The 16,392-nt window shown below is 49.4% G+C and overlaps 1 protein-coding gene across 1 annotated transcript; it reads right to left on the bottom strand.

The window, feature by feature from the left end:
- Positions 1 to 57: 57 nt before the first annotated feature.
- On the bottom strand, positions 58 to 5,782 carry TMEM121B (transmembrane protein 121B). Its single transcript, XM_077169586.1, has 2 exons — positions 2,903 to 5,782; positions 58 to 1,415 (listed from the first exon to the last, which is right to left on the bottom strand). The coding sequence occupies exon 1, from the start codon at positions 5,780 to 5,782 to the stop codon at positions 4,010 to 4,012; it is 1,773 nt and encodes a 590-aa protein (XP_077025701.1). The 3' UTR covers positions 58 to 1,415; positions 2,903 to 4,009.
- Between the last annotated feature and the right edge of the window lie 10,610 nt (positions 5,783 to 16,392).

The raw sequence follows: 16,392 nt of genomic DNA, 5'->3' as shown, positions 1-16,392 counted from the left end.
CACTCCCTGCCCCATTATGATTATAAATGTCTTCAGGGAAAGGACCATTTCTGTGCATGTCACCTCATTTCATTCTTCCTACAGCTCTGTGAGGTAGATCATATTACTCCTGTTTCATAAATGATGAAAACATTCCAGAAGGTCAAGTGACTACCCAACACCACACAGCTAGTAAGAGGCAGAGTGGAGCCCAGGCTCCCAGGCATTTCCCACTCTGTGATCTGGCTTTCCTGATGGCCTTGGGAACTGCCAAATGTATCCAACTATATGGTAACGACCCAAAGCAGTTTTCAGGGAAGTGGATGGCTCTGATTTTATTTTGGTGCAGACCCAATGTTCTGCCTCAAATAAATAATCTCCTTCATGTTTTAAAAAAAAAGCATGGCACTGTTCTCCCTTATCCATCAGAATTCATGCTGTAGCTAGAGTAAGAGTAATAGAGGAGGAGGGCAGAACATTTAAAAATCAGTTTCTCAAGTAAGCTATTCATAGAAAGAAATGGGAGTGAAGCACCGAGATGCCTGGGGAAATCACTTTCAAGAGAGTCCATCTGAGTTAGCTCTGCCTACAGAAAACCTGGCTGGACACCCACACGGTCAAGGCCAAAGCCAAAGCCACATGGCCTCCTGAAATAGTATGCCAGCTGCCTAGAAAGAAATAGCCAAGGTGTCCCTATAATGGTAATACAACCCTATAAGACGATGGCAAATGTCACAGTGACATTTAAGGATTTGGTAAGGAAACCAGGACAGGAAAGATTTTAAAACAAATCACACAGGAAGCTTGTCACAAGTCTCGAGTTTTCTTTTTTATTTTCAGAACAGAGTCTGATTTTATTTTTAAAAAGAGTAGGAGAAAAAAAAAGCCGCGATAGATTCTAGTGAGGTGCTACTTCCCTCTTTCTTCCAGGCTCTGACTGCAGCTAGCTCTCTTCCACAAAAACATGTGGAATCAGAACCAGGGCCTTTAGAAAGGGTGTAATCCAACCCCCCCCCCTCCTTTTTTTTTAACTTTCTATTTTAATAACATATGCAACTCAAAATTTCCCATTTGAACCACTTTCAAGTGTGCTGTTCAGTGGTATTAATTACATTCACAATATTGTGCTACCATCACCGCCATCCATTACCCAGACCTTTTCAGTCCTCAAACAGAAGCTCTGCACTGTTAAACAGCAACTCCCCATTCCCCGTCCCACCCCCATCCCTTTTTAAAAACAGGTAAGGATGGGGAGGCTCAGGAAGAGAAGCACCTTCCTTGCTCAAATGTTAGGGACAGGCAAGACTAGATTCTCAACTTACGGTTCTTGTCTGTGAACCATTTGCTGGCGTAAGCCTGGGGGTAGAGGGCACCCTCTGGTTATTAGACCCAGGGGAACCACAGGTCTGAGGTTGAACCCTGCACCACAGATGCCCCTAGAAGCGGAAAAAAGAAGCCTTAGTGATGATTCCTTGTTGTGAACGGTGCAAGGGAATGAATGGGAAGAACCCAAGAAAAACACACCAGAAGGAGGGGACTAACACCCCTGAACACAGATAGTTTGCACCAAATGTTTGAAAGAGGATATCCAGGGTTGACTTGGAGACAGTCAACAGGGCCCAAACAGGCTGGCTTCAGCCCAAATTGGCCCAGGTGCAGTCAGTCTCGCAAAGTACCCAGGGAAGTGGCAGCTCATTGGACCCCATCACAACTTTCCACCAGAGAAGCAAACAGCACTCAAGAGATTTTACAGGCAGTCACTCAGCAGGGACACAGGGTCTCAAAGTAGAAAGGGGTTAGGTCAGGGGGCCAGCTGGGGGCTGGCCATGGCTCAGACACAATGTCCTTTCACAGTCACTGAGATTAGGTAGCAGAGAAACAGAGCAAAGCTGGAGAGAGGGTCTGGGAACAGAGGGAGCAGCTAATGGGGCCCACAGAGCAGCCAGTGGGGCCCCAGAACCTTGAACACATGGAATTCAAAGGGAGAGAAGAGGAATTCATAGCAGAGAGGAAAGAAGGCATAAAATACAATTTGTTGCCAAAAAAATACAATTTGTTGCAAAATCCAGCCAGCCAGTATTGGACCTAATGGGGCAAAGAGCTGGGAGTCCAGATAGTGCACTGAGTGTAAACATCACCCTTCCCCCTCAATTCCCCACTCTGAGAGTAGGAGAAAACTCTGCAGCCATTGGCCCTCTTGTGTCTCTGTCTACAAAGACCTTTTCTGCCGGTTAAGTTCCAAAGAAGTTGGGGAAAGAGGGGCCCCAAGAGGCTGTGTGCTGTGAGAGGATCCCAGCCCAACTAAAACAAAATGGGTCCCCGGTCCAGGTCAGTGGCTTGGCACTTGTTCCCCAGCCCCCACAACTTAATGACTTATAATCTTAAAGACTGTTGGAGGGTGACTTAGACATCACTCACCCGACTTTCTCGTTTTGAAAGGAGAGGAAACTGAGGCCCAGAGGGTAAAAGCAATGTGTCACTCAGGTAATGAGCAACGGAGTAGAAACTGAAATTCACATCTACTGGTCCCTTATCTACGGTTTATTTCTTTTAACCCTAGACACAAAACTGAACTTCCCAAACATAAGAAGGGAGAAGAGAAAACACAAATTCTGAAAATTTTACCCCACCCCATTAGCCTATGGAGGGGTAGAGGAAAGTGAGTATTTTCTGGCCTTGCTCCCTCCTGACCTCCTGCACCCATACCTCCCCTAAAAATAAACTTATCTTGCCCCAAAGATTGCAAGAGTCCTTCTACAAAACTACAGGTGAACACCTCCTGGATGGCAGTTGTCACCAACCTCAGAGGAACCCCATAGAGAAAGACTGGAGCAGCGTTCTAACCAGAGCAGAGAAAGATCACCACCACCCCTTCTGCTCCACACCACACTTCTTGGAACTATTAGGGGATTGGATTTCTTACCCCTTGGGCCCATGGAAGGCCAACTTCACATCCATCCAAGAGCTGCACCTTAGCTGCTGTTCTGAGCCAAGATCTGACCCAGTCAGCACCAAACCACAGGAAGGACAAGAGGTCTGGGTACAGAAGGAGAGCCCGAGGGAGGACAGGCCAATGGCTGATACTCCACAGACCCTGTAATAACACTGGCACCAAACCCCAGCCGGATTTAGTGGCCACGTTGAAAGCAACTTCTGAGTATTTTTGTGTTTGTTTTTTGCAAGCAGCATCAGTGCATGATGCAACAAAGGTTGACAGCACAGAGGTAGAAATGCTCACTCACCCAAGAAAGGGTGTAATTTGGTCCTTAGAGTATGGACCCCTCCTCCCCCTGAGTTGAGAAGAGAGGAGCAGGGTTGAGGAAGGGCCTGGGTGAGTTTCTTTCTTGGAGGAGAGCAAATGGGCAGCTCCCAGGGGCCCCACTCTTTTCTGGGAGTTCATGGCCACAAATTCAAGGAGGAAAGAGGAGGGTAGTGGCATGTGGATTGAGGAGGGCAGGGCCTCCCACCAGTTGTAAGGGGCCACAAGGTGGACACAAGAAAACAATACTACACACACACACACACACACACGTACACATTGTATCTACCATCTAGAAGAAACTCAATCAACACATCAGGGAAACAGTGGATTCTGGGTCAATTTCAAGGTGTGGGACAATAGCCACTACCCACAGTCTAGAAGAAGCTGGCACTTCCAAGCAAGGAGAAAGACTGAAGGCCCAGCACCCTCTTCCCAAGTACCTCCTGTCCTCCATTCTTACCCACAATGGATGGGATTACCATGGAGGTGAGAAAAGCAAGCAGTAGAGATACCCAGCCCTTTGGGTATCAAGCTAGAGTATAGAGATGAGAGAATAGGATACGTGAACCTACCTCCCTAACCATTAGCTGCTAGTCTCCCTCCAAGCAGTCTTGACCCAAGGGGTACAGCAGGACACACTGGCCCTTGGCCCTATTTGACTGTTACCTCTTTCAAACACAGCATCACCAAATCTGGGTGAGAGGACAGAGGAGGAGAGAGCTGGGGGTAACTCTCAACCCCAAAACAAGGCCCCTTGTTCTTACCCCCTCAATTATGGGAAGCCACAGCCAGGGTGTTGACATAGCCATGGGGGCCCCCCTCGTTCTCGGAGATGCAGTGGCCCAGCTGGGAGCCTCCCTGAGGAGCTGGCAGCGGCGGAGGCGGCGGTGGAGCCGAGGGTGGAGCACCGTAGCTCCCCCTGGCCCGACTCGGGGAGGCCCGACTGCCCCGGTCCCAGCATCCCTCCAGGGCCTCCAGGCCGCGGCAGCCCAGGAAGAAGAGGTTCTTGAGCATGAAGATGGAGAGAGGCTGCTGGTAGCTAACCACCAGGAGGCAGCGCAGCGCCAGCAGCGGCACGTCCACCAGGCAGCCACCCAACAGGCGTAGGAGGCGGCTGCAGCTGCCCGGCCCGGAGGCCTGGCCCCAGGACGAAGCTGCCGCAGCTGCCGCATTGAGCTCGTAGAGCCAGAGCACCGGCGAGGCGAGGGTGAGGAAGTAGACGGCAATGAGCAGGTAGCGAAGGTGCGCCGGCAACGGCACGCGGCCTTCCAGCATCAGCTCTACCAGGGTGAAGCTGTCGAGCAGGTCCAGACACGTGCCCAGGAAGCAGCCGGCGGCGCGATGCTGCTGGGGCTGCAGGAGCAGGGGACCCGCTGAGCCCGGGGGGGCGCCCGCCTCGCTGATGGCCCGTACCAGGCTGTAGAGCAGGGGCACGGACAGCGCCATGGTGAGGCGGAAGCCCGTGGTGCCAAAGGGCGCGCGCAGCTCGATGAGGTCCAGGATGGACGTGCCCAGGATGAGCACCACCTTGGGTGTGAAGGCGATGGAGTAGATGAGCCAGGCCAAGTAGGCGAAAGCGAACTCGCCTGCCGGCCCGGCCGCGCCCGGGCCACCCCAGGAGCCTCCCGCGCCCCCGCGGCTGCCCCGCCCCTTGGCCCCGGCCCCGGCTCCCGCTGAGGCTGTCGGAAGGTGCAGAGGCGGCGCCGCGTGGTGGTGGTGCTGATGATGGTTGTGCGCGCTGCCCACCGCGCCGCCCCGACGGCCCCGGCTGTTCTTGGCGAAGAAGATGGCCCAGCCCACCACCACCACCAGGTCGGTGGCAATCCAGGAGCACCAATATAGGTCGGTGACGGCGATGAGGTACAGGTCCAGCAGGCCGCCCTGAGCCAGCAGCAGCACCACGGACAGCGCCTGGTAGCCCCAGCGGCACCCAGGGCTGGGGGCGCAGCCGCGGCGCCGACCCCTGCGGCCCGGACGGCCGGGGCGGCCGCAGCAGCAGCAGCACGAACAGCAGGAGGCGCCGCTGCCGGTCCCGGTGCCGCCCGCGACCCCCGCCGAGCGGCCCCCGGGTCCCCCGACGGCCCCGGCCGCCGTGCCCCCGCCGAAGTCCGCGGCTGTCATGCTGCAGGAGGAGGTGGGCGTGGAGGCGGAGGAGGAGGTGGTGGTCGAGGAGGAGAAGGCGGCGGGCGCGGGGTCGGCGGCTGGGGCGCTCCCCGGTGCCGGGGGTCCCGGGATCCCGGCTGCGGCGGCGGCGGCGGCGGTGGCGGGCACCAGCGGCTTGCTGATGCTGATGCTCTCGTCGTCGTCCTCTCGCTCGGCGCCCGTACTGCTGCTCGGGGAGCCGCCGCCGCCCCCGCCGCGTCTGCCGCCGCCTCCCCCTCTGCTGGTGCTGGTGCTGGTGCTGCTGTCGCCCGAGCCTCTCCGGCCGCGGGAGGAGCCCCCCCGGAGGAAAAGGGGCTGCAGCCGGGCGGCGGCGGGGGGCGGCTGGAAGGAGGCGGACGAGGACGAGACCGAGCGCGGGTTGCCGAGGGCAGGGTGCATTGTCCTCCGAGGGGCTCCGGGGTGCTGCCCAGTTGCTCCCTCCGCGCCAACCCCGGCCTAGAGGCGGCCGAGGGAGCCGGGCCAGCCGCCGCCGCCGCCTCCTCCCCAGCGGCTGGGACTCGTACCCGGGTCGGGAGGCAGCGAGATCCGGACTGGAGCCACTGGACTGGGCGAGTCGAGCCCCGGGTGGCTGGGAGCGGGGGAAGGCAAGGAGCTGGGCCGACCGCGGTGACGCCGGGCGGGGCGGGGGCGGGAGCGAGCCCCGATGGAGAGGAAAGGGAAGCTGGCGGCGGGGAAACCAGGACTGGATTAAAGGGGGAGAGGAGGAGGAGAGACCAGAGAAGGAGAAAGCCTGGCTCGCTGGATCAGCAGGAAGAAAAGGGGGCTATGCGGGAGGAGCGGTGCTCAGGAATTTGAACCGAGGTTGCGGAGCCCTGTGGGCCAGGAGGGTGAGACGGAAAGAGGAAGAAGCCGCCAGAATGAAGAGGGCCGTGGTGGGGAAGGAGCTGGGGGACTACACTGCAAATAGGATTCCTAGAGAAGTGGCTCTGAGGCCTCACCCCCCCCGAACCGCTGGAGCATAAGTGGCTCCAAATCTGTGGGCTCTGGGTAGACCATGCCCCAAGCGCCAGGTTCAGGCCTTGCCTCCCTGCTGGCCACAGAAGGCCAGCTCTGGCCTCTGTGTCCTCCCCAGCACTCTTTCCACTCGGCCATCCTGCCTCTCCTTAAGGCACTTAAAAACCAGTGGAGGGCAGGCCATTGTGGCTCAGCAGGCAGAGTTCTTGCCTGCCATGCCCGAGATTCCGTTCAATTGGTGCCTGCCCATGCGGAAAAAAACAAAACAAAACAGTGAAGCCAGGCCACACTGATAAAAAGGACCTCCAACAGCTGCCCCAGGTGCATTGTTTAAAAATTCTTGCGTCCTGTTGGGAATTCAGTGGATAGTGCTATGCCCTTATTTAACTGTTTTGGAACAGAGAACAGGTAAAAGGATTGTCCCAGTGGCCCCAGCCAATGCGAGGTGTTTGGTATTCTCAGAGCTTTTAAAAGCAGGAATTGGAAGTAATCGGAACAGGCACCTAGCAGAGAGGAAAATAAAAGCACAGTTACAGGTATGGACACCTTGATAAAAACAAAGGCTGAAATGGGGTTATGGTAAATGTTACATCCCACCAGAGTAGACAGAGACTGCATGAAGCCTGAGTGCTCATACTGACTCACTCCCAAGGGCTTACTTAGTCCATGACTGGGGTGGGACAGCTGGGCAACAACTCAGGAAGGCAGCAGTCCATGGAAGTGAAGATTTTTGGGGATTGAGGGGAGAAGGAAATGACTAGAGCAGTTAGGCTCAAAAGAGACCTGAAACACATGGATAATGCAAGCATCCCAATCACAGGCCCATCAAAGCCAGACAGAAAGCCGGCCTGCTCCTTCCCCTTTCTCCATGTCCTTCAAGGTACATGCTCCCTGCCTCCATCACCTTCCCTTTAAATTTGCAGCAGCTGCTGGGATTCATCTTCCTGGGGAACACCAGGTAGCATGAGGGGCGGGGTGCAGTAGAACCTCAGTGATTATGGCCCAAGCCTTGCTCCTCCTAAATGTGCCCCTTGCAGAAGGGTCTGTTTGAGATGAACCTGCTTTTTCCTGCCTCTGGAAGGTTAGTCTGCACAGCCAACACATGGTAGATGGGTGCTCTAGGACACAATTTGCAGTATCTCCACCTCCTCCAGACACACACATCATTGAAAAGTTCGATGTCCAATCATCAGGTATGGTGGTGTGAGCATGAGCTCTAGAATTGGTGGTCCCAACTGGGCCACTTAAAAGCTCTGTGTGATCTCAAGCTGGTTATTGCACTTCTCTGAGACTCAGATTATTCAACTTAAAAGGGGAGGGGGGCACTCTCCTACCTTAACAGATTATTTGCATATTAAAAGAGATCAGACATGTAAAGTGTTTAGTGCAATACCTGGTTCATAGCATGTACTCAATTAAAGTAGCTGCTGTTATTTTCATAATTCCACTTAGCCCATGCCTTAACCTCCACGAGAGCATTTATTCATAAGTGGGCCACTGGTGGCTGTTTTCTGGGCTGTACACCTTTCTGAGGCCACATTGAGTTCTGCTCTCCCCAGGCTTTGTACTTGGGGAACTGCCAGGGAGCAGAGCTGCTAGCACTAGGAGTAGTCTTTCCTGGAGCTGGTCTCCACAAGCTTCACCATGTGAGATTCAACTGTGCCAGCTTGCACCAAGGCCAGCCTGCATGGGGTCAGGGTGCAAACACATAGCTCAGTTGAAACAGCCTCCATTCATGTGTAAGCACCACAGCAGGTCAGGCAGATGTCAGGGCTGAGCCAGCCCAGGTAAAGTAGCAGGTTGGGGAGCTGCCAACTGCTAATGGGAGTGATTATAGCCAGCCTCCCAGCCCTCTCCAAGGAAAACACAAGTCAGAGGCTAACATAGAAGCTGGCCCAAGGCTCCATTTCAAGTTATCAAAGAAGTTGAAGAAGCAAAAGCAGCTGGTGAAGACAAAGAGCTGGGCCCCTGATAAACAGTGAAGAACCTATCTCCCTCTTCCATTCTGCCCTATACCCTGGCCCACTCACACTCCCTCCTGCTCTCAGATTCATATGCCATATCTAGCTCCTCTTCTCCCAGGAACCTTCCTGAGGACAGGCCTTTACTCCTGGTAACTTGGATTGTAACAGCCCTTTGAAGTTATTCCTTTCATCTCTGGAAAGTGTTCTGTCAATCTGTCAGATTGACTTCCTGCATGAGATTCCTTAGCTCAATTTCTTTCAGGCTCATGGCCCCACAGGACCACAAATAAGGATGAGATAAGGATGAGAAGTCCAGGCACATGATAGAATAAGCTCAGTTCTCTTTAAACTGAGCTGTTTCCAATACCTGGAAATTTGGGTCAGAGAGGTAAAGAACTGGTTCCAGGTAACATAGTTAATGAAGGGCAAAGGTAGGGTTAGATGAGACTTCAGACTCTCAGCCCAGTGCTCTTACCAGCCTACCACTTACACCCCTCACAAGCCCAGGATGGCAGTGCTTGCAGGTATCCCGGAGACAGTATCAAACTAAGCAGATTTCAACCTGAGAAATAACTTCCCAAAGGACCTGTGAAGTGCTGAGCACTGGTAAGGCCCCTTTGGAAACCTAATATTCTTGTATCCTGGAAGGCAAAGTCCAATGGCTTACAGCCTTCCTGCATCAGCAGTAGCTGGGCTAGGAGAAAAGAAGAGATGCTTCCAGCCAGCTCAGGAGTAAAGGAAGACTCATGGGACAGAGCAACATTTCCTAGTACAGAACCAAGGCCACAGTCTTTACTGTTCCACTCTCTGTTCATGCTCAGTGCCCTCTTTCACCTTCAGAACAAGAATAAAGAACAAGTCCAGAGGGAACTGTCAGAGCGGCAGTGTAGCCTCACAGAAGTTCCCTGTGTGAACACAAGATGAGAAAAGACACAATCAGTGTCCTTTAGTCCTCAATTACACCATCACCTTATACTGGCTCTCAGAAAATGAAAGGGCAGCTGCAGGGGAACTGGGACTGAAGTAGGTTGAGTCCGTGGAGTTTCAGCTTATTAGGAACGTGAAACCTCAAAACTCTCTTCAGAGCTCTCTGAAGGTAGATACTACCTATACTCCAAATCCAGAGTTCCTCTGATACCTAGAGCCACGCTGTGTGCCATGAGCTCCCTCATGGGTCTACAACCCCTTGGGTTAAAGAGGGGTGGGCCACCAATATTTCACACTGCCTTCAGCTTGGTGTTACAGAAATTTTATTCCAGGTAAGCATAACTGAGAGGTCTGAGGCTCCTTTTCTCCACACAGCCACTGCTCATAGGATGGAAGCTATACCCCAGGCATGGCAGGCTGAAAACACTGGGCCCCAATTACCTTGTCCCAGCTCACTTGTAAGATGGAGGTTCCATGCCAGCAGAGGCAAGCCAAGAACACCAGGGATTACCATCCCCCTTGCAGCACCCACTCATAGAAAACAGCGTGTCACTCTAGATAAGTGGGTCACTGTACCCAGCTCCAGAGCAATGCCACAGAGGTTCTTTCCAGGGTACAGGCAGGTGAAGGAACAGAGATCTCCACTGCTCTCCCCAAGGGGACTAACTTTATTTGGAACAGACTGTGGGGAAGTTCAAGCCTAAGAGCACTGTTGAAAACAGTGGAGATCTTCATGGTTAGTAATTTAAAGGAGGCCAGTTAGAAGTTTAACAGAGAGAACAGAGGAGAGATAGCTAAGGAGAGCTCTCCTAGGGTCAGAGCAAGCCTCAAAGACTACCACTGCAAAGAAGTTCAATTCTGATTTGATCAGACCTTGGAGCAATTTATGTCCAGAGCATTGTCAAGCACAATCAGCTAACAATTAACAATTAGCTGTGTGTGATGTCAATAGATGCATACCAGCCAGAAGCTTAACAGGGAGATCAGGGAGAGACTGTCAAGTAGAGCCCAGCTAAAAACCACATTTGTCCTAAGGGGAGAGAATTTGAGTAGACTACGCACACGCCCAAGGCTGCCGCTTCTGAAGAATGATATCAGAGTCCTCGCACTGCAGGGGAAATAGACTGCACTGAACTATTCAGGCCATGTCACTAAACAAACAAACAAGCAAATAGCAGTTACAAGAAATCCTGGGTAGGGATGGCGCCATGATCAGTTTCCAGAGTTACTACAATATATTATGTTAAATATATTTCAAAACCAAAAAATATATATTTAAATATATTTCAAAACCAGAAAGTTCTAAAACATGCAAAGAAATAGGAAAGTGGGACCCATACCTAGAAGGAAAAAAGTAGGCAACAGATATTCCCTTTGAAGGGCCCAGATGTTGGACTTAGCAGACAAAGGCTTCCAAGCAGCTTTCATAAATATGTTCAATGAAGTATAGAAAACCATGATAAAAGAATTAGAAGAAGCTCTGATGACAACATTTTATCAAATAGAGGATATCAGTAAAGAAACAGAAATTATACAAAAGAAACAAATGGAAATTCTAGAGTTGAAAAGTACAATAACCAAAATGAAAAACTTATTACAGGTTCAACAGTAGATATGTTGATATAGATATAATTGCACAAAGGAGAGAAGAGAGGCGGGAGGAGGGAAAAAATTTCAAAGTAATAATAACTGAAAACTCCTCAAAATTGATGGAAAACATTAATCTACACATCCAAGGAGCTCAACAGACTCCACATAGGATAATCATAGAGATCCACACCCAAATACGTCATAATCAAAACATTGAAAGACAGAGAGAAAATCTTGAAAGCAGCAAGAGACAACTTGTCGCATACAAGGAGACACCAATAAGATTAACAGCTAACTTTGCATCAGAAACAGTGGAGACCAGAAGGCAGTGGAATAACATATCCAAAGTGCTGAAAGGAAAAAAGTGAAGCAAGAATCTTTTTTTTTGTGTGTGTGAAGCAAGAATCTTAACCAGCAAAACTATCTTTCAAAAATGAAGGTGAGGGATTCACACAGCGTACCCCATTCTGGAATGGCTGGACCGGATAAGAGAGTCTGCTGCGGTGAAGTCCCCAAGAGGCGCGCGCTTCCCCGGGCAGCGGCGGCTGGCAGCCAGAGCCCCTCCCTCCCTCCTTCCCGGGCCGGCTGGGAGCTTTGGATCGGGTTCCCCAAGCCGCGCAGCTGATGCCCCTCCCCCATGCACGGCTTCCCGGGCCAGCTGGGGGCCTCGGAGCGGCGGTTCCCCAAGCCGCGGTGGCCGGCGACCGGATCCCCTTCCACACACGCGGCTTCCCGGACTGGCTGGGAATCTTGAATCAGCGGTTCCCCAAGCCGCGGCAGCCCTCCCACACACGGCTTCCCGGGCCGGCTGGAAGCTTTGGATCGGCGGTTCCACAAGCTGCAGCGGCCAGCGCCCCTCCCCCCACGCACGGCTTCCCGGGCCGGCTGGGAGCCTCCGAACAGCGGTTCCCCAAGCTGCGGTGGCTGGCGAACGCAGCCCCTTCCACACACGCGGCTTTCCGGGCTGGCTGGGAGCCTTGGAACAGCGGTTCCCCAAGCTGCGGCGGCTGGTAACCCTCCCTCACAGGTGACTTCCCGGAGGGAAAGGAAAGAGTCTCCAACAGTAGTAGAGACTGAGCCCAACCTAACACCAATAGTGGCATTAATGAACAACTTCTGACTACTAAAAATAGGCCCTCAGCTCAGGCAAAACTGATCAAGGCGGAAGTCGCCGATTGGGCTAACTGAAAAAGAGGAAAGGGGGTGAAACAGAGCCTTCTGTGGCTGTTTCTATGGAGGCTTCATTGCCTCTGGGCTCAGCACTGGGATTACATAGGTTACAACTGCCCCGAATGCAGAAATGGGCTGCTTTCAGGGCTCTCAACCACGTGAACCTTCCCCGCAGGAGGGGTGAAACGCAACTCAGGTGGAATCCCTCTCTCAAGGAATTCAGATCCCAGGATTTCACAATTTGAAGCCATTAAAACAAACCTACAACCTTTCCTCTGTCTCCACCACACACCCAGCAGCAAGAGTCTTCCAAAGTTAAAAAAGCCACAACATCTTTTGCTGGTGGGACCCGCAGACAGACAAGCACCACATACTGGGCAGGATGGGAAAAACAGAGCCCAGAGACTTCACAGGAAAGGCTTTCAACCTGCTGGGTCGCACACTCAGGGAAATCTGATTAAATGCCCAGACGCCAGCAACCTGAGCCCAACCTAACACCAATAGTGGCATTAATGAACAACTTCTGACTACTAAAAATAGGCCCTCAGCTCAGGCAAAACTGATCAAGGCGGAAGTCGCCGATTGGGCTAACTGAAAAAGAGGAAAGGGGGTGAAACAAATCACACCAGGAAAATTGAAGATATGGTGCAGTCAAAGGAACAAACCAATAGCTCAAATGAGATACAGGAGTTGAGACAACTAATTCTGAATATACGAACAGAAATGGAAAACCTCTTCAAAAACCAAATCAATAAATTGAGGGAGGACATGAAGAAAGCATGGGATCAACAAAAAGAAGAAATGGAAAGTCTGAAAAAACAAATCACAGAACTTATGTGATTGAAAGACACAGTAGAAGAGATGAAAAAAACAATGGAAACCTACAATGGTAGATTTAAAGAGACAGAGGATAGAATTAGTGAACTGGAAGATGGGACATCTGAAATCCAAAAAGAAACAGAAACTATAGGGAAAAGAATTGAAAATTTTGAGCAGGGGCTCAAGGAATTGAATGATAATATGAAGCGCACAAATATATCTGTTGTGGGTGTCCCAGAAGGAGAACAGAAGGGAAAAGGAGGAGAAAAACTAATGGAAGAAATTATCACTGAAAATTTCCCAACTCTTATGAAAGACCTAAAATTACAGATCCAAGAGGTGCAGTGCACCGCAAATAGGCGTTCTCCAAGACACTTACTAGTTAGAATGTCAGAGGTCAAAGAGAAAGAGAGGATCTTGAAAGCAGCAAGAGAAAAGCAATCCATCACATACAAGGGAAACCCAATAAGACTATGTGTAGATTTCTCAGCAGAAACCATGGAAGCTAGAAGACAGTGGGATGATATATTTAAATTACTAAAAGAGAAAAACTGCCAACCAAGAATTCTATATCCGGCAAAATTGTCCTTCAAAAATGAGGGAGAAATTAAAACATTTTCAGACAAAAAGTCACTGAGAGAATTTGTGACCAAGAGACCACCTCTGCAAGAAATACTAAAGGGAGCACTAGAGTCAGATACGAAAAGACAGAAGAGAGAGGTATGGAGAAGAGTGTAGAAAGAAGGAAAATCAGATATGATATATATAATACAAAAGGCAAAATGGTAGAGGAAAGTATTACCCAAACAGTAATAACACTAAATGTTAATGGACTGAATTCCCCAATCAAAAGACATAGACTGGCAGAATGGATTAAAAAACAGGATCCTTCTATATGCTGTCTACAGGAAACACATCTTAGACCCAAAGATAAACATAGGTTGAAAGTGAAAGGTTGGGAAAAGATATTTCATGCAAATAACAACCAGAAAAGAGCAGGAGTAGCTATACTAATATCCAACAAATTAGACTTCAAACGTAAAACAGTTAAAAGAGACAAAGAAGGATACTATCTACAAATAAAAGGAACAATTAAACAAGAAGACATACCAATCATAAATATCTATGCACCGAATCAAAATGCCCCAAAATACGTGAGGAATACACTGCAATCACTGAAAAGGGAAATAGACACATCTCCCATAATAGTTGGAGACTTCAATTCGCCACTCTCATCAATGGACAGAACATCTAGACAGAGGATCAATAAAGAAACAGAGAACTTGAATATTACAATAAATGAGCTAGACTTAACAGACATTTATAGGACATTACACCCCACAACAGCAGGATACACCTTTTTCTCAAGTGCTCATGGATCATTCTCAAAGATAGACCATATGCTGGGTCACAAAGCAAGTCTCAACAAATTTTAAAAGACTGAAATCATACACAGCACATTCTCGGATCACAAAGGAATGAAGTTGGAAATCAATAATAGGCAGAGTGCCAGAAAATCCACAAATACGTGGAGGCTCAACAACACACTCTTATTAAACAACGAGTGGGTCAAGGGAGAAATTACAACAGAAATTAGTAAATATCTCGAGGCAAATGAAAATGAAAACACAACATATCAAAACCTATGGGACACAGCAAAGGCAGTGCTAAGAGGGAAATTTATTGCCCTAAATGCCTATATCAGAAAAGAAGAAAAGGCAAAAATTCAGGAATTAACTGTCCACTTGAAAGAACTGGAGAAAGAACAGCAAACTGACCCCAAAGTAAGCAAAAGGAAAGAAATAACAAAGATTAGAGCAGAAATAAATGAAATTGAGAACATGAAAACAATAGAGAAAATCAATAAGACCAGAAGTTGGTTCTATGAGAAAATCAATAAGATTGATGGGCCCTTAGCAAGAGTGACAAAAAGAAGAAGAGAGAGGACGCAAATAAATAAGATCAGAAATGGAAGAGGAGACATAACCACTGACCTCACAGAAATAAAGGAGGTAATAACAGGATACTATGAACAACTTTATGCTAATAAATACAACAATGTAGATGAAATGGACAAGTTCCTAGAAAGGCATGAACAACCAACTTTGACTCAAGAAGAAATAGATGACCTCAACAAACCAATCACAAGTAAAGAAATTGAATCAGTCATTCAAAAGCTTCCCAAAAAGAAAAGTTCAGGACCAGACGGCTTCACATGTGAATTCTACCAAACATTCCAGAAAGAATTAGTACCAACTCTCCTCAAACTCTTCAAAAAAATCAAAGCGGGGGGAAAACTACCTAATTCATTCTATGAAGCCAACATCACCCTCATACCAAAACCAGGCAAAGATATTACAAGAAAAGAAAACTACAGACCAATCTCTCTAATGAATATAGATGCAAAAATCCTCAACAAAATTCTAGCAAATCGAATCCAACAACACATTAAAAGAATTATACATCATGACCAAGTAGGATTCATCCCAGGTATGCAAGGATGGTTCAACATAAGAAAATCAATTAATGTAATACACCATATCAAAAAATCAAAGCATAAAAATCACATGATCATCTCAATTGATGCAGAGAAGGCATTTGACAAGATTCAACATCCTTTCCTGTTGAAAACACTTCAAAGGATAGGAATACAAGGGAACTTCCTTAAAATGATAGAGGGAATATATGAAAAACCCACAGCTAATATCATCCTCAATGGGGAAAAATTGAAAACTTTCCCCCTAAGATCAGGAACAAGACAAGGATGTCCATTATCACCACTATTATTCAACATCATGTTGGAGGTTCTAGCCAGAGCAATTAGACAAGAAAAAGAAGTACAAGGCATCAAAATTGGAAAGGAAGAAGTAAAATTATCACTGTTTGCAGACGATATGATACTATACATCGAAAACCCAGAAAAATCCACAACAAAACTACTAGAGTTAATAAATGTGTACAGCAAAGTAGCAGGTTACAAGATCAACATTCAAAAATCTGTAGCGTTCCTATACACTAGCAATGAACAAGTTGAGGGGGAAATCAAGAAACGAATTCCTTTTACAATTGCAACTAAAAGAATAAAGTACTTAGGAATAAATGTAACTAAAGAGACAAAAGACCGTTCCTGGAAGATGGCGGCTTAGTAAGACGCGCGGATCTTAGTTTCTTCTCCAGGTCACCTACTAGGGGAGTAGAAACGATACAGAAAGCGCCCAAAGCCACAACAGAGATAAAAAAGACAGCGTACCCCATCCTGGAACGGCTGGCTGGCTGAGAGAAGCAGCTCGGGTGAGATCGCCGAGGCGCGCGGGCCTTACCGGGCGGGGTGGCAAGCGGCCGGAGTTACTCCCTTCCCCCTTCCCGGGCCGGCTGGGAGAATTGGAGAGGCGGTCCCCTGAAACAAAGACGGCTGGCGCCCACACCACGCGCAGCCCCCGGACCAACTGAGAGAATTGGATCGGAAACCCCCAGGCCGCGGAGAACGGTGACGGGTGGGGGAGGCCCCTTCCAAACCCGTGACTCCCGGGGAACGTGCACTCTCTCGGGCGGGCCGCTGCCGCT

Source organism: Tamandua tetradactyla, chromosome 7 (assembly GCF_023851605.1).
Source record: "Tamandua tetradactyla isolate mTamTet1 chromosome 7, mTamTet1.pri, whole genome shotgun sequence".
Taxonomy (NCBI): Eukaryota; Metazoa; Chordata; class Mammalia; order Pilosa; family Myrmecophagidae; genus Tamandua; species Tamandua tetradactyla.
The sequence above is the reverse complement of the archived record's forward strand: the minus strand, read 5'-3'. Positions and strand labels throughout refer to the sequence as shown.